The sequence below is a fragment of the Podarcis cretensis genome (assembly GCF_951804945.1).
Source record: "Podarcis cretensis genome assembly, chromosome: 7".
Lineage (NCBI taxonomy): Eukaryota > Metazoa > Chordata > Lepidosauria > Squamata > Lacertidae > Podarcis > Podarcis cretensis.
The window spans coordinates 27,573,380-27,598,053 of record NC_137176.1 but is presented as its reverse complement, the minus strand read 5'-3'; the positions used below and the strand labels follow the sequence as shown (position 1 = coordinate 27,598,053).

General features: G+C 40.2%; 1 protein-coding gene and 1 long non-coding RNA gene across 5 annotated transcripts in view; both read right to left on the bottom strand.

Moving 5' to 3' along the window:
• Positions 1-24,674, bottom strand: part of CDYL (chromodomain Y like) — a 401,628-nt gene that overhangs the window by 10,162 nt on the left and 366,792 nt on the right. For 3 of the 4 annotated variants that reach the window (XM_079985015.1, XM_079985016.1, XM_079985014.1), the window contains 4 exons: positions 16,789-16,833; positions 9,056-9,309; positions 6,909-7,081; positions 5,343-5,553 (listed from right to left, as the gene is read on the bottom strand). In XM_079985015.1, the coding sequence (XP_079841141.1) occupies positions 5,343-5,553; positions 6,909-7,081; positions 9,056-9,309; positions 16,789-16,833 (683 nt within the window). The remainder of the gene's footprint in view (positions 1-5,342; positions 5,554-6,908; positions 7,082-9,055; positions 9,310-16,788; positions 16,834-24,674) is intronic. The other variant, XM_079985017.1, reaches the window with a different exon arrangement.
• LOC307220991 lies at positions 10,757-13,412 on the bottom strand. The gene is made up of 2 exons (XR_013841257.1): positions 11,316-13,412; positions 10,757-10,958 (listed from the first exon to the last, which is right to left on the bottom strand). It is a non-coding gene; the product is annotated as an uncharacterized lncRNA (long non-coding RNA).

The following is a 24,674-nucleotide window of genomic DNA, read 5'->3' as shown; positions in this document are numbered from 1 at the left end:
AGCCTGTGAGCGTGGGATTCGGCGGGCACCTTTTGCGCCTCCCTTACTCACGGGGAAACCCAGTTTCGGGGGTCCGGAGCGACGTGAGGTGAGCGGTGCGGTGCTTCAAATCGACTGCTTCTTCCACGGAACAAAGCCGCATAGCTGTTGCCGGAGAGCACTGACTTTTTCCTGTGGACAATTTGGCTTTAAAGTAACTACCCGTGAGTAGAGCTGAGGCGGGAGAACTGGATTTTTAAAAGTTTAATTTGGCATCGTAACGGGGAGGTTCAATACAGGAAGTCCGCCTTCCCCTTTTGTAAATAGACTGAAGCAATGAGGCTGCAAGCTGAATTCTTGGAAAGCCTATTGTAAAAGACAATTTCTATCTGTAAAGAACATTAAATCCCCCCTTGGAGGCAGGAGAAGGGGGGGGGAGTTGTGGACTAAATATGCCTGCAGGAGAGAGTGAAGAGTGTTAAAATACCGCCGCTCGGACCCTGGAAACGGGCTGCTAGCAGGACTGACGTCTTTTGGATTATACACTGACAGCGCTTAGAACGTTTATTGACAATTGGCTACAAGAGAAATACATTGTTTCTACTGTCTCCGGTTGTTTTTAAAAAGGAGTAAAAGTAACTGAAAGTTGATACTTTGGATTTCTTGAACTGTGCTTAAAAGAGGACACTATTGATTGATATATTGATTAATATAAATAGAAACTGTTTCCCCCTAGTGGAAGCTTCTGAAATTGGTTGTTTTTTGAGCTGGGCTAGGGGAATTTCCAGCTGCAAGATAAAAAACTGTGAGACTCTGGGACTGACCTTGAATTTTTAAGTGTTATGGCAAATGGAAAGGAAAAAACAGACCAGCAAACAGCAGAAAAAACATTAAGGTCTGGGAGGACTTTGCAGCAACCCAGGAGAGGCTCAACACCAGGTCTCCCTGCTCCTTCTGTGGCTGCTTCCATATCAGTTCACTCAAAATCAAGAGGAATATTGACAGAAGAAGCCTTGGCGATTGCATTAAGTAAGATAAATGATTCATTGGAACAGCTTAACAAGAAAACAGACGCGATAAGTGTGCAAGTGGATGCTGCAACTACTAAAATTGACTTAAATACAGAAAGTATAAATAATCTGGGACAAAAGGTGAATATCAACACAGAAGCTATCCAGAAATTGATACAGGAATCTATTTTGATAAGGCAGACTGCGGAAGAAGCCAGGGAGAAAGCTGTTGCTGCTGAATGTAAAGTAACAGAACTTGAGGCAGAGAGAGTCCAAGCCCTACAGAGGCAACTTGAGGAACACAAGTTGACACTTGCTATGATTGAACTTAAAGAAAAACAGACGAATCTGAGGATCAGAGCCCTACCTGAATTTGAGAAGGAAAGTTTGACAGATTATCTCACACAGGAATTTGCTGACTTTTGGGACTTGGACTTGGGCCAAGAAGAGTTTAGAATTGTGAGGGCCTTTAGACTTGGAAGAGGAGGGAAAAAAGAAGACCAGGGAGAAGAGTCAGTGGAAGAAGACTGGAAAAAGTTTAAAGACTATTTACGGAAATACTGTAAAATTAATGAATGTTAGAAAAATGTTGGAATGAAGTTATATGGCTTTAGTAGAAATGTTATAAGGAATTAAGGACAAATAGAATAATAGAGTATTAAAGGGAAAATAAGGTTAGAATGTGTTAAGATAATTATAGGATTAAAAATAGAGGAAGATGGAAAGGAATTGCTGAAAGAATTAATAGAAGTGGAATACAAAAAGGGAGGTGTGAGGAGGTCATGGAAATAAGGGAATGAAAGATAAGATATTGAAACTATTTGATGTGTTTTAAATTGTGTTTGTTTTGTTTTGTTAGTTTAATGTTAGTGTTTTGTTAGTGTAATGTATAGTTGTTGTTGTTTTTTGTATTGTATTGTATTGTGTTGTATTGTATTGTATTGTATGGTTTTTATTCTTTGTAGTGTTTAAACTGTTGGAAAAGGTAATAAACACTATTTAAAAAAAGAAAAGAAAAGAAAAGAACCCATTACTTTCAAGGCTGTTAATCAAAAGGAGAGAGAATTTAGCATAAGAAGCTTTTCTGCTATTTGTCTAGTCCAGAAGAGTCAATCTCAGCATCACTTGCAGAAACGGAACAATTAAGGAACGTATCCAGACTTAACATTGCAGTGGGTTGGATCCAAAGGTTCTCTTCCGCTGGAAGGACTCCTTTAGAGAAATGGAACCTTTGGTTAGTTAAGTCTGAATTATGTAATATGGGTATTCCTCCAGGCTGCTCTGCTAAATTACAGAGTACTGAATGTTTCTCCTGGGAAGGTACATGGTGGAAGTACTGCACCTGGGAACATATATATGTTTGACTCAAGAGGAAACATTTCATGCAAATAATATCCATTCAAGCACCTTTAAATGTGAAAAGATTTAAAAGCTTGGACAAGGTGTAAGTTACTTCTAACTAGGACATGGCTGCTATTTGCTTAATGGTGCTCAAGTTCTACCTAATTCTATTTCATTTGCCAGGACATTACTGATAAGATACTTACAGGCCAAGATGTTTCTGGTTAAATACACTACAATTGAAAGGCTATTTTGAAATGGAAGCCTGGGATCACTGAACCAGTTTTATTACAAAACACAACAAATTAGTCACCTATTCAATTTTATTAACACTTCAAAGAACAAACCTTTTTTATCTTTAGAGGATTTTACAGGGCCATGTTTCCCTTTCAAAGTTGCAATGGTCCTTCCAGCTAAAGGTAAGGCCAAATTGTTAAAGGAACACCCATAAACTAAGGCACAGGCCTTCAACTAGTAGGTCAGGACCCCAAACTCGGTTGTCAATAGCAAATCACCAGTTAGTTGTCTTAAAAAGAAAGAAATAAGCCATCACCTTAAGAGAAAAGAGAGAGAGAGAGAGAAGGGGAGGAGAGTGAAAGATGGATCTATATAGTAAAATAAATAAAAGCGGGTCTATGCTTCTATATTCATAAACCCAACAAAGCCTAGGTTACTGCACCCTGCCATTCAACAGGCCTAAGGATATCACTGCCTTGGGATAACTCAGTCGGTAGAGCATGAGACCCTTATTGTGGGTTCAAAGCCACACGATGGGCAAAAATTCCTGCATTGCAGGGGATTAGACTAGATGACCCTCATGATCCCTTCTAACTCTACAATTCTACAGGTCACATGCTGCCAGAAGGAGTGACAAGCATGTCATGAGTCTGAAAAAGTTGTCCAGAAGAAGAGGTGGAAGGCAATGATTGATTGATTGATTGATTGATTGATTGATTGACTGGATGGATGGATGGATGGATGGATGGATGCAGTGGGACATAATGGACATTTCCACAATGCCAACTGGAATGTCTATTAAATTTGTTGTTCTAGGATTTGGTGATAGACTAATATTATGGCCATGGTGTGTGCAACACCCCACAGGACCTTTTTCCTTTGCATGCTGGCATTACGAACCAGAATCTTGAAAAACACTTTCATCTTGGTTTGCTCCTGATTAGCAAACTGACATTTAGCCACTAATGCTATTTCAGATATAACACAAACCCATAGTTTATACAGAAGGGGATCGAAAAAGGTAGCTAGCAGGTGGAGAAGACAAAGTGGGAGGATGTGGTCCAAGCATTAGTCCCAGACAGGAATCTGAAATTCAAAGTGGGCATTATGCCTCCATATAATAACATGATTTGTACGAGAATGATCTGTGGTCAACAGTATTACAGATAATTTTACGGTAAATTTGTCTTTGTCTTCTAAACTCTTAAGTTTATTTAAAAGTATATTATATGTGTTTAATCATTTGTAATATATATATTTTTTAAAATGTTTATAATCCTTTTATTTACCAGATGGCATACTACATTCCTTTAAAGGCAACTTCCCAACACCAGGAAAGAGGCAGGAAAGAGTTACTGCCTTTCTCTTGAATGTCTGATACTCTTCTTAACATACTTTAAAAGCATACCAACATTTAGCAAAGAAATTATAATTACAATTTAAGTATTACTCAGTGAGGATTATATCTTTGGCAGAAACAGAAGTACCATAGCCGAGTAAAAACAATACAAGGAAGGAAGGAATTGCCATTTTTAGGCCACTTTCAAACTTACATAGGGGGGAAACAACATAAAGCTATTGTTTACTAAGGAAAGTTATCTGGTTTACTCAGACTTAAAATAGTTAATTCAGTATTGGGTTCATTTTTTGTGATACAAAATTATAGATGTGAATGCAATGTCACTCTCACACTGCACAATGCATGCCTGAAAGGTATGAATGTGGTGTGAAGACATGCATACTGTCAAGAGCATGTGTATAAATATTACCTTACGCATCATTAAAATATGTAGAACAGAAAGCGATTCAGAAATGTAACACCAATAAAACCACTCTTATTTTCACCTGGACTGGACGCTATAGTTTTATAAACTTGAGAGCTGTATTCTAGAGTAATCTGGAGAACAGGCACAAAAAATTAAGTCCTTCTGGGACCATTGCTATTTAAGCACACTAAAATGCATGCTGGACTGCAGCCACTGTTAGCAAACAGACAATGAATGATCAAGAGCCAGAGATATTTGCACACTGAAAGATTGTTAGTCGTTGCCAAAATTCTAAAACAAACTAAAAGCACTCAGGTTTTACATATTAGAACTGTAGAAAATGGTTTCCCAGCATTGGAGCAGCTGAAATGCTGCATGGTTTTTTTGTTTTGTTTTGTTTTTAAAGAAGGAATGTACTTTTATTGCACACAGCCTCAATGCAGACACAATGACCTTAGGAGCACTGGCTGAAGTGTACTAATTTTCCTTTTTAGTACTCTGCTTAAATAAACTGTGGCTCAGTTCTCACATAATGCTAAGCTAAACCATGGTGTAGTGCAAATATGCATGTGAGCTCCTGGAGAAAATATTGTGGTTGCTTTGTTCCTCTTCCAGACTTCCAGCAGTGAGACTTACAGGATGACTGTGTGTGTGAACCCAAGCTTGCAGTTTTGCTCCTCCAAACCACAAGCCGTAAACCAAGAGCAAACTTAGCTACACATCGCAGTTTGTCTGGAGTGAGACAAATTGTGAGCCTGGGTTGAGGTGTCATGTTATGCCAAATCATGGCTAATCTCACAGCACCGCAGCAGAAGAGGACCAGAACAGCCACAACCTTCTTTCTCGGTTTGCACTAAGCGTTAGCTTAAGTTAATTGTTGCATGCAAGCCATGTCATTGTGAGACTAGAGTTACGCTTAGGTCACGCTGGATATGCAAGATGCAAATGGAAGCACCAAAGCTAGAAATACTATTAAATACAGTACATACTTCTTTTACAGATTACTTACAGATGCCAGGCCCATTATTCTTGGGAATGTAAGGGATGAACATCCATCAGGGCTTTGCCCAAACGTCGTATACGGAGTCTGAAACCAAGCCTTCTCATTAGCCCAAACCACATCACACAGAGGTAATATAGATGCTCCGAGTCCAATGGCCGGGCCATTTACAGCTACGATGATGGGCTTCTTAAACTGAATGAAAGTATTTACAAAATTCCTGAAATGAAATAAATATCAAATGAGAATACCTATTTTAGTAACAAAATGCTGTAGCCACCTGCATGCCAAAGCTGCTGTGATAGCAGTCAATTATTAACCTAGGTAGCATAGCTCCACTTTCTTACCAAAATCCAACAGGAGAATATAAAGTTGTTGAATGGCAAATCACTTACAAGGCTCAGAACCATCACTGATGTTATTGGCAAAAGCGGAAGGGGATTGAAAGGATCAGGTGAGGAAGATACAGTGTCCAGATTATAACCGATAATCTAAATTAGAAGGCAATTGACTTGCAATAGGACAATTGTCCTTCAGTACAAATTCCCAACCAGGAATTAAGCAATTAATTGTCATAAGGGGAAGGCTCTGATAAAAATGACAATGGCAATTCCTCCCACCACTGAAACCAATGGGTTTTGACTATATATGCCATTTGGCGTGATCCATGGAACGTAACACCTGCCTAAGTTGCGGGTTTACTTTAGAAAAGTCAGTATAGAAAACAATGAAGCATCTTTCAAATAAGATTAAATGAATATGTGTTTTCTCTGCCCCCTTTTTAATTTTTTTAATTGCTATGTTCATAAAGATGAATGTGCACAAATTAAATTCTGTGAACCACCCTGAGATCTTATGATGAAAGGCAGTATATCAATTTAAAAAAAAAAAAAATCGATAAAAAATGTGTGTAAATTGTGGGCTTACAGAATATTCTGAGTTTTAGTTATGAAGAATTCTGGTTTGATACCCTGTTTTGTTAACTAACTATGGCTTTTCATATGAACCCCCCCCCCAAAAAAAAACCCCAGAAATGGTTTGAACCCTGAGAGAAGTAAAGAGGAAGGCAGGGAGAGCACATGACCATGTTTTCACAGCAACAAATCATGGTTTGGTGCTATTTATGTGGACCATGGAAGATGAAAAATAACCACTCAAAAAATTATTTAGAGAAACAATGTATGGGAGCAGATGGTGCAGCCAGACATGTTTCAATGCAACTTGAAGTTTCCAAACATTCAAAAACATATAACTTGTCTACTGGGAATATTGCTTCCTATAATAATAAGATTGGGAGGAGATTTTAAAGGAAAGCTGGGAGTTCTATCATTCTAACACGATCCTTCTGAACATACAATACTGCTTTGAAGATATACAAATCGAAAATAAACATCCTTATGATGTGTTCATATAGACAGTCTGATTTCTTATGAATTTGATGGCTATTGGGAGTGGGGGGAAACACCAGTTGTGAGTAGGTACAGTACCTTTGATATCACACTCTAGCATTTAAATATGTGGCATGTTTTAAGTTCATAATCAGATATGCACGACGGGAAAAAGAGTTTCACAAACCTAATAGCATCTGCCATCTTAGTACTTTCCCTTTTTCTATCATCTGTTAAGCGTCGAATAAAATAAATGAAGTCAAGGCCACAGCAGAAAACACTGCCAACGGCACTGAGGAGTACAAGCTTGCTGTCATCAGCGGCTGCTGTGTTCAGTGCACTTTGGACTTCTTTCATTACCTGCAAGCAAGACACATTAAACGTATGAAAACAGGATGCAGAATATTGCAACTTAAGAGTTTGTATTCACATAGCATTTCTGTGGTCTGAACAGCAGGTGGCATATGCAACCAGTTCAGCAAAATCTAAATTTAGGACAAAGTTCATTACAAAGTTCTCCTTTTCACATTATTAAAGGAGACAACAACAATGTAACACACTACAAATACAAACCAGGATTTATTTATTTATTTAAGAATAACATTGACTATCTTAAGATCAGAACCAGAAATTGCAAGTCTCAGCAAACATAGTAGCTTAAAAATAGGTAAAAATCGAGGAAATTAAAAACAAAAAATGGCAAGAAACAAAAACAGAATCACAATATAATTTAAAGTTCCAACTGGCACCTGTGTTACATTAATTCTACTCCATTAAGGCTAATGTTTAACTGTATTGATTTTTTATTTTGAAAATTAACACAGTAGTTGACAATATTGAAACAGAGTATTGCTCTACTTTGGCTACAAAAGTATGCAATGCTAAACCATACTACAGTGCTATTATGTGCACAAACCAGAATCAGCTTTGAGTTCACGCACACTGCATTTCCTCATCTGGCATATTTTGCCATTGCTTGCATTTCACTCCCAGCAGATCTTTGATTCTTGTACATGAACCAGAGATCAAGGCTTATCACAGATCATTTTAATTAAATGAGCCAGCTTCACAACCCATGGTTTGAATTTGGCTTGTGTTGGATCTGGCCACCGTTCGTGGTAGCACACAGTCTTTTGTTCATATATGCAAGGACGTGTCAACTTCTACCAAAGTGAAACTAAACACTGGCAAAATCCTCATCCTGGCTACATGAGAGGAAGGGAGGACGACGACAGAGTGCAGGAGCCCAAGGCTTTGCCCAGACTTGTTCTAGCTCAGAGGTCAGCAAACTTTTTCAGCAGGGGGCCAGACCTTGTGGGGGGCCCAGACTATATTTTGAAAAATAAAAAAAATGAATGAATTCCTATGCCCCCAAATAACCCAGAGATGCATTTTAAATAAAAGGACACATTCTACTCGTGTAAAAACACGCCGATTCCCAGACAGTCTGCGGGCCGGATTTAGAAGGCAATTTGGGCTGGATCCGGCCTTTGGGCCTTCTTTGCCTACCCATGCTCTAGCTTGTTCATGTGGTGCTAAGCTATGGTTTACCAGCAGGTATTAACTAGGCTTCTGTGGGTCCAAAGTTCCCATGACATCCCTGACCATAGCTACAGTTCATCTAACTCCAGCACACTCAAATACCCTAAAGCCTTTGGTTCTCTTAAACAACTCCACTCATTAAGTTTGCCTTGCTGCCTGCGTGCCTAGGATGTGCACTCTGAAAGTGGGCGGGGAGCCACCTCTCTCTCTTGTCATTCAAACCGCTCCTCAGAATCTATTCTCCACAAAAACTTTCATCTAATTTATTGATTGTCATTTCCCAACTGTATCCAAGCTTAACCTTTCTGCGCTACCAGAGCTACTGTGGACCCCAGTTTCTCAACATTACAGAGTCAGCTGCCTAATTCAGTTTCATCCCACCCCATCCTCCACTTTTCATTTCTTAAAGAAGTTACATTTCATTTACTAACAGAGGAATCCTAAACATGTCTACTCAGAAGTAAGTCATACTGAATTAAATGGGGCTTACTCCCAGCTGAGTTGTGTTATTTGAAAGTCATAATCTTTATTTGCATCTATAACTTAAGAAGGAGCTGTTGAACCACAGTAGCATATTGATACTGCCAAATATTTGCATTACTGCATTTATTCATTCATCCCTTGCTACACTGGTCTCTCACTCTCTCACACTTCCGCTAAATCCAACCTTTAGATTTATATTCCAAAGTGGGTGGGGGAGAGAGATCTGTCCATTTTGCTTACAAATCACTGTACATTATCTTTGAAACAGAGTGCTTTTTATAAAAAACAACAACAACAAATGACTCTAACCTCTGGATTTAATGAATTGTTCTCTGATGATTTCGTTGATAACAAAATGTGTGTGAAGCCATCCTGTTTTCTGACAACAATGTCTCTGTACCGGTAAGCGCTTTCCGTTTGCCTCACACTGAAGCGTAGCCTTTTATCAAAAGGCTGGTCCCTCCTTTCATCGATAAATCTTCGTTTGCTGGCTGTCACTCCCGTTACTGATGCTTGTATGTTGGTACCGTTTGTGGACAACGCTTCTATAAAGGTAGCTGTACCTGTGAAAAATTTCAACAGAGGTATGGTTTGACATCGGCATTGTTAGTTTAGCTTACCTAAATGGCTTACCCATGGAAAATATGCAAATGGCAAAATCCTAAAGCAACCACAGCGAAAGCAGAAATTTGGATGCCATAACGAAAACCTGGAAAGGCAACGGTGTCTGAAATACAACTGCAGGAGATTGCTTAGGAGTACATGGTAGGGAAAATATATAATGTTGAACCCATGAGGGGCAGGGAGGGATTAGATATCAAAAGACAAATCATCATTGTTCTAGTTTTATTTACAATGAAGTATGAAAAAGAAGCAGATGTGTAACACATTTAGCACATTCATGTCTATAACCCTGTTACTAGATAACCATGCATTGTTCTCCATTGCATGCCTCCAAACAACAAGCTAAATTTAAATGAATTTTTCATTCATGTGCAACTGAAATGCACTTGAGATGGAAAGCTACCTTGCAACTTTGCACCCTTTATATTTCATGGCTCAGTGAGACTACTGAGATACATGGACCCCTCCTATTATTTACTGTAAGAGTCCAATATTTTGTTGTTTTGCTTTCCATTCTGTTAACATCATGAGGTCCAATGTACCCCAATAGGTTTTCTGTTAGATGATAATTTTTCAATGAATAATTTCATTTTTTGTGCTTGTATGAAATAAGTTTCTTCTCATCTTCAATTTTCTGAAAGCTTAACACAATAACTCGGTTTTCCCATGTAACAGCTTCCAGGGTTCTGGATACGGCATACTTATCCTTAATTCGGATAGCTTTTTTGGACCGGACACAGAATAAAAGGAAGTCTCAGCGTACATTCTTCAGTCACGCTACGAGCCCACCTTCACAACTACAGTGGTACCTCAGGTTACGAACTTAATTTGTTCCGGAGGTCCGTTCTTAACTCAAAACCGTTCTTAACCTGAGGTGCGTTTTCGCTAATGGGGCTTCCCGCTGCCACCGCAAGATTTCCGTTCTCATCCTGGGGCAAAGTTTGCAACCCGGAGCAACTACTTCCGGGTTAGCAAAGTTTGTAACCCGAAGTGTTTGTAACCTGAGGTACCACTGCAATCAGCAGCTGAGCAGAAAGACAGCAAAATGAAAACTGGTTGAAGCCTGTTAGTGCTGCCTCTTCCCCCGCCTCTTTTAACAGTTAACCAAGCACCCTGCAGTCAAATGCCCTTAATTGAAGTAACACAACTTCTCCTGTTTCGACACTCGGCTGCAGGGCACCTGGGTCAACGTTTTCCAGTTGGAGGTAGAGACACTAACAAGTCCAAGTGGGGCTGGGGTGGGCAAGACAAGCAGGCTGGGGTCCTCATTTGTCAGACTGGTTGTAAGAGCAGGTTCACAGTGCAACTGAAAAAGAACTGCTGTGAGCCCCCCTTTTAAATTTTGGCAACTGTGACCACCAACGCAGCTCTTGCTTGCTTGCTTGCTTGCTTTTTTAAAATTTTGCCTTCAGTGGCATTTCTTTCCCCTATCTAGTACTACATTGGGTACTATGCTACAATAAAGCAGAGAGGACAACTCTAGTATTATACTGCTGTGCATAGCAAGTTTGTACTTTTATTTTATTTTTTACCAGAAAGGCAGCAGATGCGGTGAACAAAGTGTGAAAATTTATCTACTACTATTTTACTAAATAATTATTACAAAAGGGGACGTGGGTGGCGCTGTGGGTAAAACCTCAGCGCCTAGGACTCGCCGATCACATGGTCAGCGGTTCGAATCCCTGCGGCGGGCTGAGCTCCCGTCGTTCGGTCCCAGCTCCTGCCCACCTAGCAGTTCGAAAGCACCCTTAAGTGCAAGTAGATAAATAGGGACCGCTTACCAGCGGGAAGGTAAACGGTGTTCCGTGTGCTGCGCTGGCTTGCCATGTGGCCATGTGACCTGGAAGTGTCTGCGGACAGCGCTGGCTCCCGGCCTCTAGAGTGAGATAAGCGCACAACCCTAGAGTCTGTCAAGACTGGCCCGTACGGGCAGGGGTACCTTTACCCTTTTAATTATTACAAAGCGAAACATTATTATAGCACATTTTTACTGGGAGTAACAAAATGCCCTAGCTAATTCTGAGGTGCACAAGTGTAGACAATATAGTACAGTGGTATTATATCAGACAACCAGATTTTATCGCCTCACCTGACTCTTTTACATTCACTGTGCCTTTAGATCCTTACCGAATGGAGCTGCGTATGTTCCAACAATGCTATGAATTCCATTATAGCTACCTAAAAGTAAATGATCACTACTTATGCTTCAACATTCTAACATCCAAATTCTACAGGAACCTCAACACAGGAAGACAAGAAATCCTTATTACAGCTAAGAGGGTGGGGAGGACAGAAAATCAGAAATTACATGAAGGTTTCAATTGCTGCAGAGCTATTCTATGCCAGAATATCTTGTACCTTTGCATTATGAGGAATTGCTTTAATAAAGGTTTTTACCTCACCTACTTTGCATTCTTCATTATCTGGGACCAATAAGGCAGCAATGCCTATACTTAGCTGGTTCCAGCTTTATTACATTTGTGTGGAACTATTTAAATAGGTAAGAGGGTGCCAAGGTGGTATTACAGAGAAACAAACTCATCTGCAAATGTTAATTGCTTTATATATGGGGGTCCAAAAAGTGTTTGTATTCTTGGTTGCTTATGTACAGTAGGCAGGAAAGAGTCCTATTTTTCTTCAATGCTAGTTAGCAGTGAAGTAAAGTTGCCGGTTTTAATTTCACAAAGTAAGAAAAGATACTAGATGTCATGGAAGGCTTTTTTTCTTTGCCCCAACAATAATTTCAAGCAAAGAACTACTTATGCCTTAGCCAACTGCTTATGGATGCCAGAAAAGATACTTGCCATGATCTAATGACAGATCATGAAAATCTTCCAGATGAGAAAAGCATTATGACTCACTTTCTTGCATCTAAGGCTGCAAACTGAAGCATATCCACTAGGAAGCAAGTCCCAATGACTCCAGTAAGATTTGCTTAAGCAAATAAACATGATTAGGATTGGTCTGTTAAAATCTAATATACTTTTTATGCTCATACCTATTATCTTTTGAGGGGAAACGTTAATACTTGATTGTCCAATAATATTGCAAGTGTATACAGTATGTTTAATTGTATTTCTAAAATTCTTCAACAAGATGTGTGTGTCAAACATCCCACAGCTTCGCCAGAATGTAATTCTGAAACTATAACATAATATATGCAATATTTTATTCTGATTTTTCATCAAATTATAATTCTGCAATTTCTAATTTGCGTTTATCATTTCCCTCCATTTTACACTACATTTTATTAACATTGAATGCTCTTAGCCCATTCATTCGCACTTGAGCTCATGTGTCCCTTCAAGGACATTAAAGGCATTTATCCGTTTTCTCTATGATTTCTGTTTTGGTAAAAGATTTCTTCAGCCGTTACGAATAAGGATAACCTAAAACACTCTTTTGGGAGGGGTGGGAAGCAGTTGGGATGTATGTGTTAATTCCATCCCGTCACCATTCTACTTGACATCCAATTCACAAAAGGCAAATCTATGTAGCAGAAGTGTTTCATAACTGTGAGTACTTAGAATCTGGGAAAAACAAAGTTAGAAAATATTCTGGGAGCCTCCATGGATGTAACAAGCTCCCCAGTGCAGAAGTTTGTGTTCCATGAGTTGGAAGGTGACAGTAATGATGGGATGGGGTTGCGAAGCAGCTGCTAGAGAATTTGTTTATGATTGTCTAGCTTGTAACGTCTGAAGAGGGCTATAAATTGTGCCATTTCTGCTAAAGCTCACAGCCAGTGAAGAGCGAGCTTAACCACGAACTTGAATTCAGATAATACGGTGACTAAACCAAACTTTGGCTTAGCTCAGGGCAGTACAGGAGGGAAAAAAAGACCAGGAGTGTGCATGTTTGCACGGGCCTGGTGCAAATGCCATGTCAAACTTTCCGTATTTCTTCTACCGTTTGCAAATCCCATCTGAAAACATTAATAGTGGGAATTCCTGTTAAGTCCCCTCCCCCATGCATAATTCCATTTGAGAAATAAAAACGAACTCCATCCCAAGAGTAGTAGTTGACCAACATTTGCTACCCTTTTCTCCTACAGGAAGAAACTCAGGAAGAGGTGCAAGAAAACCTGCATTGTATAGTTTGTACAAATGCCTAAAAAACAAGAATTCATCTGCTCACTACAATGTTCTCAACAAATATTTAAGAGTATGAAGATGAAGGTGTTAATCCACATTAAACAGGTATTTTAAAAAAAATACCATTCAGGTGTTGCTATTGTGCAACGGAGAGATCAAAGCTGTAAAAATTAATCAGGTAGGCTAGAAACAAAATTGCTGCAATCCAATTGGTCCATTTGGGGTTTGGGTAAGTGAAGCCTTGGATTAAAATATGTTAGATCAAGAACCTGACATTATATAACACACACACACACACTCAAACTGTTCCCTGCCCCTAAATAAATGCATGTAAGTTATAAGCAATGTAGTTGGGTTGTTCACTCATGGCTCTGCCAAAGAGACTATGATATCCTATGGAGAGCCAATTCATTCTAGCAGCTCTGAGAAATCTGCCCCACAGCCAATATTTTTCCTGTGTTTTTGGACAACAGAAAAGGTTTCTTGTAACAGGACTAATAGACTTGTGTGTCTATCAGTCCAAAGCGGTTTTGCTGCTTGGAAAATGACACCATGTGAACTAACCTCTTCCTCAACTAAATTCACCAGACAGCTGGAATAGTTTGGATGCTTTTGCCGTTTCATCTGAACTAGGAATTGTGGTTTAATACTAACTACGGTTAGTTTCAAAACAAGCCAGCTTCAAACTGTGATTTATGAAGCTGGCTTGTTTAAACTAGCCACAGTAAGTATTAATCACAGTTACTGGTTTGGACAAAACAATGAATTGTGATTAACTAAAAGCAAATTCTTTTGAACGCCTCCACCCCGCTGTGTATGTCTGTTTGTGTAGTGGGAAACATGCAAACGTGGAAGGAGGCTGTTTGTTCTTATAGTACAAAACCATGGATTAGCATTATGTCAGAACATGGCCACAAGGCACAAACAAGGAATGTAGCTTGCACACAATCTATTTCAGTATGACAGCCATGTCACCATCAGTCAGTGATTAGCCTACTACCTGGTCTGCTTGCCCTCTTCTATCATTCTCAAAAAAACTTCGCCTCCTACAACAACAGGCGGCTGAGACAATCACCATAGTAGTGTTCTGTTTTCCAACTTGGTAGCATAAATGTGCTTGTTTTCAGGGTTCTCTACTTAAGGACAGAAAGTGACCCAGAGAACCACAAGCAGAAGGAAAATAGTGCCTTTCTGCAAATAAATGAGTTATATAAAAATGAGGGCCTAGAAGTCTGATTTTAAAGTTTTAAACAATTTTTTATACTTTATTTTATTTTTTGTGCACTGCTTACAGACTGTTGCAGTTACGTGGTATATAAAGTGTATAAAGAAATAATGAATCATGATTCTGCTACTGCTAGAGTCTGTGGAAGCAGAACAACACATTTGGATATAGTTTCACTAATCTGGTACAGCACTAGCAAAATGTATAGAGCACCCTTTTATAGACAAAGGGCATTTCCCACATATTCAAGGACATCACTGGATCCAGCCCTAGAAGCATGATGCTATATTATATGGCAACGTTCGCTTGCAGCTAAGGTAAGTTCCACCAGTGAGTAGGTAGGTATGTGGGTGGACAGATATTCGCCACTCAGCCACTTGTCTTGAATGAGCTGCTACGTGTCAAACTACAGCTTGGTAATTTGCCTGGAGGCAGATTTGGCAAGACCTGAACAGCTTTTAGGTTAATTGTATGATGGCTACATGTTCCATAATGTACAACCACAATTCTCTCTCTGAGTGCAGGAGCAGGTTGCTTAGGATATATGCATCCGTCAATGAAAACTTTTGGCATTTACTACTGTTTCAGAAATACGTTATTCATAAAATGAACACTTGGGTCTTAAGAAAGGAAACATGTCCCTGAAAAAAAATCACAGGTACTTCTTGCATATGTGAAGGAAGTTCCTATAGTTTTTCAGGGTCATGTTTCAGCTCTAAAGACCCATTTTTTTAGTAGCATCTTCCTGAAAGGAGCAGAGAGAGGTAGATTATGGTTTAAGCATCTAAATATTAAGTTTGAAAAATGGCCCAGACACCTTTTAAAAAGACACCAGACATCCCTTGGGGAAAAAAAACACATCAAGATTTTCAAGTAGACTTTCCTGCACTAATGCACACGGGGAAATTTCCATGAATGGTTCCCAACTGCAGGAATGATGTGTAACTGACGTGGTATAGTAAATGGTTTAACAGGGAAAATGTGTCATCCTTTCACCACAATGTCAGGTTTTAAGGAGCTGCTGTTCATAGTTGATTCTGCCACACTCAACACGTTAAAGATACAAAGGAGATACCACTGTGTTTGAATAGGCTCTTGATCTCCCACAATATTTTTAACACCCTGATGGCAAATTATTTGAGCACTAAGTGGAAAAATGTTATCATGACACATATGCACCTGAAAATATATTCAGATACACTATCCGGACTACTCCCTTATAGCCAGTGTTTAGGGAAAAACCTGAACTATCACATCAGCCTTGCATGGGAACATAAACTATTCACAGGCTAGAGTCTACAACAGCATAAAACTAGAAGATGGCACCTATGCATTTGTAACAATAGAGCAGGCTTCCTCAACCTGGCCCTCCAAATGTTTTTGGCCTACAACTCCCATGATCCCTAGCTAGCAGGACCAGTGGTCAAGGATGTTGGGAATTGCAGTGTCAAAATATCTGGAGGGCTGAGGTTGAGGAAGCCTGCCATAGAGGCACCTGATGAATGAATGAATAAAAAAAAAAAAACCAGTACTGAAGTCAAGAAGCTAAGATGACTGGACACTCTTAACTTCAGTAGTAAAATGCAGGGATTAAGTAATGCACACATATTGGTACTGTATACATGTCTCAGTCCACTTTTAACTGAAATGGATTTTAGATGTGGCACGTATGATGCAGATACTATGAATGAGTTAGGTGAAACACACAAATAAAAAGAAGAAATAATGTGCTTCCTGATACATGCCATGGACCCACCTGTATACAGGAGATTTCAACTACTGAACAAAAACAGAATAAATAAATTAGGAACAGAACAATACACTAGAGCAGCTACAATGTCATGTGGAAATCAATTTTAATTACTACTGGAGGAGCACTGTACAATTTGTGATAACTGTGGATGTGAAAAACATATTACACATAACAATCTAAAACAAACACTGGTAATTCCTGTCAGAAAAAAAGATATATGCCAGGCTAGATTTACATGGCAATTAAAATATTTTCTTCAAAAAGTCAGGAGCAGGTTCAAAACAACTCCAAGTGTTTAAACAGGTCAATAGGAAACAAGGGGAGGGGGGAAAGAATACGCTATACTTACAAGAAAATAGGAAGTAAAGAACACTGGGAAGAATACAGGGAGATGCTAAAACAGATAAAGAAGGGTATTAGAAATGCAAAGCAAATCCTCTGAAATATACATTGCTACAGATGCTTAAAAAAACCCAATATTTCCAGTGATATTAAGAGGAGGGGGAATTAAGGCACAAAAACATGAGGAAGAAATGGAGTATCATTTTGCAGAACAGGATAAAAACTGGAATGCTATAGCAAATGAGCTCCCCCAATACACTGACCAATACACACCAATTACTGTTCTCCTATATGGGTATCATTTCCCTAGAGCAGTGTTAGAAACTCAGATATATAAGCTAGGCACCAAATGGCTCCTTAAACCAGGAATAAAGGTAAAGGTAAAGGTACCCCTGCCCGTCAGGGCCAGTCATGACCGACTCTAGGGTTGCGCGCTCATCTCGCTCAAGAGGCCGGGAGCCGGCGCTGTCAGAAGAAACTTCCGGGTCACGTGGCCAACGTGACGAAGCTGCATCTGGCGAGCCAGCACCAGCGCTGCATACGGAAATGCCATTTACCTTCCCGCTAGAAAGCGGTCCCTATTTATCTACTTGCACTTAGGGGTGCTTTCGAACTGCTAGGTGGGCAGGAGCTGGGACCGAATGATGGGAGCTCACCCCGCCGCAGGGATTCGAACCGCCGACCTTTCGATCAGCAAGTCCTAGGCTCTGTGGTTTAACCCACAGCACCACCCGCGTCCCTTAAACCAGGATTACAGTCGCCAAAACGGAATGCCTTTTTGAGGGCTATTTGGCTCAAAAGTCTTTTTTTCAATACAACTTTTTTTGTTCCCAATTTTTTTCCTAATTGCACAGATAAAATATGAATGGAATTCTACAGGGTGTGTTGCTAGCATGAGACAACAGCCAAGATCCAAGGATCCTGGGGCACGCACCTCCAGATGGTGGAGATGTCTGGTGATATCCTGGCGCCTGGGCACCTTCACTTGGTTGCAAACAGTGTTTTTTTTTCTGGGGGGGGGTTGGTACGCGGGGGATACGCATACCCCCTAAACATTTCGTGAATCTAAGTTTGGCCTCATTGAGGGGGCAGTACTTCAATATCAGTAGGAAAATGAGAGTACCCCTAAACATTTTTTTAAAAGAAAAAAAGCACTGGTTGCAAGTGATTGATTAGTCAGGTGCAAAATGCTCCTGGGGAATTTCGAACGATGCCCTAGAGGAAAGACTATGTCCACCAGCACTTGTGATGACTGCATGTATAAAATGGGAAGCTCCAGCTGTCTTACAAAGTCTTAATGTGTGAAGCAGTTCTTATCTGAGCCTCAAACAGCTCTGTCACCATAAATTCCAGCGGGAATGAGGGCAGACTAGGTAGGAATATGAAGATGCAGGTGGACCCCCTCTCTCCCTGCAAATGGTGCCATGCACACCTGTGCATTCACACTGCTGTTGAGGCAGAGGCAATAACAGCACCTTATTGCGGCATATAAGGCACCTCCACATATGCCTGGGTTTGACTAGCTCATGCCTTTAATTGCCCTTGAGGACTGCTATTACTGTAAAAAGAACAAACCACAACAAAACCCACTGATCAAGACAAAAAGTACTGCAATCTTATATCTTCCATATAAAATCATGACAACACATTTCAAGTTAAGTCAGAAAGATATTCATGCTCTTTGATCCAAGAATGGTGAGTGAGAGAGAATAAACATCAAAATACACACCCCAGCATGTTTTTTATGCCTCATTCTTGGGCTGAACCAATTTTTTTTAAAAAAAAAATGGTTCAAAACTGAGCAGCCACACTCTTCTACAGACCCCCCCCCCCAACTTAGCCATGGCTAAAATTTGTCTCTGCATTTTATTTTTTATTCAGGCGCAAGTCCAGCTGAGTTCAATGCGGCTTACACCCAAGAAAGTGAGCACAATATTGCAGCAAAAGGGCTGAAGTTTGAGACAAAGAGATCTTAGCAGCAAATTGTACATTCTCTTTTCTCAGGGTATTATGCATAATGATAAACAGCTTGGTCTCACTGATGCCACTTTCAGGAAAAGGATGCTTAATAGCACACGGCTGAGGTGAGGCTTGAGGATGCATTATTACAAGCTAAAACTTTGGGTGGAAAGACAGACGAGGCCACTATCTTGCTTTCTCCTCTTTTGTTCAGTTCGCAACTAAAGAATAAAGGATTGTCTAGATCCTACAAAGACAGTTGCAATTTACTGGAATACAGAGAAATACAACACGGAACGAAAAGTATTATAACAATCTCACGTGGATTTTGACGGAAACGTATCACAAAGGAGCCTCGAAATACTACTTCTGCAGCGACAGTAACTGAAGAAGACAAATGGAGTAGGAGTGAGCACTGATTTACTAACCTCTTGCAAAGGAAGCTGTTAATCTGTGCACAAATCCTACACAGGATCCTCCCCCCTCTTGTATATTTTCAACTATCATCAACCCCCAGCTGTTTTTCCCTGCTGTGAGGGAAAAGATATAGGTACCCCTCCAAGATAAAAGCACTTGGGTATGGAGAGCGGAGGAAGGGAGAAGCAATTTTTGAACAGAAAAGCTGTTGGAAAGGGAAGAAGCCACTCCTCAGTGTTCATCTTCCACAGTTGCATTTAATAAAAGGGGGAAGAATGGGTAGAAACACCACCCAATTCATTTTGGGGTATCGCATACCCAGTCAATTTTCTTATATTAACCCTCATATTCGCTAACTTGCTTAATTAAAGGGACGGTTTCTGAAAAAAATATGAAACCTGCTGGCTGCTTGTTTAAATCTCCATCTGTGATCACTTCTAATATATATTTGCTTTAACTTACTGTTGAGGCAGATTTTTACAAGGAACCTTGGGAAGGACATGTGCATGGAAAACTTTATTCTAGAGGGAAGAATACATTTAAAAAGCAGTAATTAAAAAATGTATTCTGTAACTTTACTATTCTATAACTATAACTTTCATCTTTGGCATTGCCCCATTCTGTGTCTCAACATTCTGAAAAGCATATTTTCTGACTTCTAACCTACCCTGTTAAATCTTCTTTAACAATAGCCAGAAGCAATTTTTTCTACAGATATTGTTTATTCATATATTTACACCTGAGTTTGGATGTAGGGAACCCAGATCTTACAGCATGGTCATCTCAAGAGGAGCTTTTTTCCCCACAGCAGTGCAGCACCAGAGTCCAAGGCATCTCTCCCAGCCTGCCTTCAGCCAGCCTGCCCAAAATGGATCTCTCTCTCCTGTTTCTCCTTCTTCCAAGCACACCTTGCTAAAGACATTCTTTTCTGTCACCTCATACACACCCCATCACCTTGGCAGCCTCTGTCTGCCTAGGCCCAATATTCCTCTTAGATGGGCCATCAAGATGGGCTTTTGTCTTAGATGGGCCATCAAGATGGGCTTTTGTCATGTTAACACATGTATCCCAGGTGAAGCTCATGCTTGGAAAGGAAGCTTAGTCTGTATTTTCCAACTGGCCTGCAGGCTTCCCTTCAATAATCAACATCCTACCATTTATTAATTTCTAGGGTTAAGGGAGTCCCCCACCCCCAAAAACCTTATAACAACACACTCAGTTTTTGCCTTGCTGGACTTCATACATACTCTGTAAAGAAGATCTCTTGATTTACTCATCAAAACCCTCAATTCCAGAGCCCAGGAAACCTTATTATGCATGCTCACTGTGAGCAGAATTATGTAAGTGGAACAGCATTAGCATAATTCAATCAAATTTATTTGATGCAGTGGAAGAGGAAGTCATCTTGAATAGCTACGTAAGTACAGCATCATACAGATTTCCCATGTTGTCTGAGATACGTGTTGAAACGTAGTCCACACAATTACACCTATTTCTATAGAGATAATGGGAATAAATAAACAACAAATAGGCCATGGGGCAGCCAATATGGTGCTCTGAAAATGTTGTTAGGCTTCAACTCCTAATGGGCCCAGCCAGCATAGTCAATGGTCCCAGATGATGGGAGTTGTAGCCCAACATTATCTGCAGAGAACCATGTTGAATACTCCTGTACTGTGATGACATTCCATCATCTATTTCCCTGTTTCCAACCCCTGCTTCACATTACTGGCTATCAAAGAAAATGCACATGACACAAAGTTATTTGCTTCCATAAATACATGTTACAGAGGGAAGAGGGAGAACATGACACATGGTTATCATTTTCAGATTCGGCACCATGTTAATTGCCATATCTAGTTCCAACCTATGGATCAATACACTAAAGACCTAATACGACTAACATGAACATTTTCAAGATTATCAGATGAAATTGCTTGCCAAGGAATAAAACCAAACAAAGGCTCAAGGAGGAGAGAACTGACACAGACTAATTAAATCAGTTTTGTTTCATTTCTCCGTGGAGGATACCGGAAAGATACCCATCACAACTGCTTAGTATATAAGAAGTCAGAACAATATTCTCAAATCCATACTGCAATCTAAGGGGTTTTATGGCAAATGGAAAAAAGTTGTAGAAGTTGCAAGACCAACTGATATTCAGCAGGTTTTCTGGAAACTTGCTGCTATGAAGGTAAAAAGAAATACTACAATAAAAGCCATTACTGAAAGTGTAATCAACACATTCTTGGAAGCATATTTTGAGAAAAAGACTTTGAAGTCAAAAAGTCCAGTTTGGGAACCAAGATAAAGGTGCAAACTAGGACACATTATTAATCTTAAACATAGCTAATCAGAAAATCAATACAAAGCCATTTAGTTTGTGACGTTCTCATCATCTCTCAATAATAATTTGAATCTCGGCTCACTATATTAGTTGTGGAGCAGGGACTGAAATGCCTTCCATGTTCAAAAACATAAAATAAATGGAGAAGCTAAGATTCTAAAGGGTTTCAGTGTATAAAGTAGAAAACCCAGGAGACCTGCAATTAAATGTGTTGATGGAAAAAGGTATTATAAGGTATTTTACCACCTCACGGTGGAAACAGCAGCTGTGGGAGGTTTCTGATCACGAAAATGGTACTTCGAGTGAGGGCTGCACACCCCTGCTGAAATGAATTAGTAACCCCTTGCATAAACATTTCAATTAACACATCAAATACAGAAATAATGAATATCCATCACAATATCCTGCATAGGATGAAGTTTTAGTTTCCAGATCCTCCCACTTTTGTTGGAAGTTTAAACAGTTCTGGCCTTTGCCATCTAAGACTAAACCCAGAAAAATCTGATGAGTTTTATGGTCAGTTTATCAGTTCAAGAAAAAGCCTCTCTCTTACAACTCCCATGATTTCTCCTGAGACAGGTATGAACAACTGCAAGGACTCACTTCTAAGGAGACGTGATTGGGGTTGCAGCTTTAGTCAAACATGTGGATTAAATCTGCATATATTTTATATGGGTAAAAACAATAATCTCGAAGCAAGAATAACTTTTTGTTTGTTTGTCTATTATGCCCACACATGCTATTTCAGCTGTTGTCATAGAAGAGGCATTTTCTCCCATGCGGGAGAAAAAGTTTACTGCCTCTTTTAAGATGGGGCTTGCACTTCGGGGTTTAATATGTATTTCTATTAAAAGTGTGCATATGTGTGTGTGTGTATATTCTGCTGCCCAATTAACTGAAACTTTTTTAGTTGCACAAATGTGTGTGTGTCCCCCCCCCCCATGAATAAAACCAACCCACTTAAACACTTAGTCCTGCTTGGCGATTCTGGACACAAAACCCACCTTGTATACTAAGCCCTAATGAAGCCAATTTGTCCATTGCGGATGGAGGCAGTACTAAAAACGGATACAGTGGTACCTCGGGTTAAGTACTTTATTCGCTCTGGAGGTCTGTCCTTAACCTGAAACTGTTCTTAACCTGAAGCACCACTTTAGCTAATGGGGCCTCCCACTGCCGCTGCGCTGCCGGAGAACGATTTCTGTTCTCATCCTGAAGCAAAGTTCTTAACCCGAGGTACTATTTCTGGGTTAGCAAAGTCTGTAACCTGAAGCGTCTGTAACCTGAAACGTATGTAACCCAAGGTACCACTGTATATAAAAACACAACTTGGGGTGTTGCGGGTGAAAAACGCTTTCCCACAAAAAGAAGAAGATAATCTCGAATCTTTTCAGCACTTTAAACTTCAGCAACTACTGACAAAAAGACATGACGAGAAACACCTTTCAAATGCTATTCTAAAATGGGAAGTGACTTCCACAAGAGGGGTAAGCAGCTGTAGAGAGCCTTTCTGCCGCTTGCGACTTCTGAGTCTTCAGAGAAGTGACAAAAGGTGGATTTCTAGATTGTGTATGCCAGCTCCTCCTTTTCTTGGAAGTCGCAGGGCTCTCGATGAGGGAGCCGCTACTAGCTGTGAGGAGCAGCAGTTCCTGGCAGCGGCACAGTGAGGATGGGGGCCATTAAACAGACAGCGCTGCTAGGTAACGCCCATCTAGTTGCAGCTGACCTGAGATCACAAGAGAAAAAGCCATTCTGCTCTGTGGGAAAGGAAAAGGCTAGAAGGAACGAAGGAAAGATGGGGCTAGGAGAATGGAAAATAAAATAAAATTCAGAACAAAACTTGCTGGAATTCTCCTCAGATGATAACACTTTCTTCATTTAAAGGTAAAGGTAAAGGTACCCCTGCCCGTACGGGCCAGTCTTGCCAGACTCTGGGGTTGTGCGCCCATCTCACTTAAGAGGCCAGGGGCCAGCGCTGTCCGGAGACACTTCCGGGTCACGTGGCCAGCGTGACATCGCTGCTCTGGCGAGCCAGAGCCGCACACGGAAACGCCATTTACCTTCCCGCTGGTAAGCGGTCCCTATTTATCTACTTGCACCCGGAGGTGCTTTCGAACTGCTAGGTTGGCAGGCGCTGGGACCGAGCAGCGGGAGCGCACCCCGCCGCAGGGATTCGAACCGCCGACCTTTCGATCGGCAAGTCCTAGGCGCTGAGGCTTTAACCCACAGTGCCACCTGCGTCCCGTTCATTTAAAAAGCCACTTAAAATGAAAAGTGTTTTCATTTAAAAGCCACTTAAAATAGACACAAATGCCTGTGCATGCTCCGATGGCCACTGGCTAGTCTCAGGATGCTCCACCAGATGCAGAATATCCACCAGAAAGTAAGATTTAAAGCCTGAAACATCGGTACTATAATATCTGCACTGGTTTCTCAGTACTTTCCGAGCACAATTCAACAACACTTTGGTTTTGGCCAATAAAGCCACCAACAGCGTGGGCTCTACATTGGTAAGAGACAGCATTCTCAAGATGTTATATTTTGTTTTGTGGTGATTTTTAAGATCAACCAACAGGAAACTTGTTGGCTCTACTATATTCAAATCCATATTTATAAGTTATCAGTGGCTGCCTCAGGATTGTGTGAGTTCTGAAGAATCAAACTCCAAATAACTCTAGGATAAATACCTTCTGGAAGCACTATAACACTTCCCTGTTTGCATTAAATTCTAACAACCAGGCCAAGAACTGGAATAATTTTAATTGATGGCTCGTTTCTCACACACACACTCCCCTGAAACTTTTTGACACCTGCCATGAGTTCTTAGGAAGGGCCAGGAAAGAAATTTAAATAAACAAAATAACTCTTATGAATATTATATTGCCAAAATCCTTGAGCTAACATCAGTACAATTCTCAGCCAGGGGAAAACTGCAATCCTTAATATAGGGTAATTATTTATGTTCCTTTCCTAACTAACTAGGGAATGAAGAGAATTTGCAGACTGCGTGAAAGTAAGAATAAGGAGGCAAGGAGCTGCTCTGTCTGCTTTGTAATAATATGTTTTCCTGACCTCCCCCTCTTTTATTGTTTGGTTTAAGGATTAACTGTGTTTTCCTTAAAGATTACAAGGCTCTAATTTTGAAGAGTAAAAAGCATGCAAGATTTTAA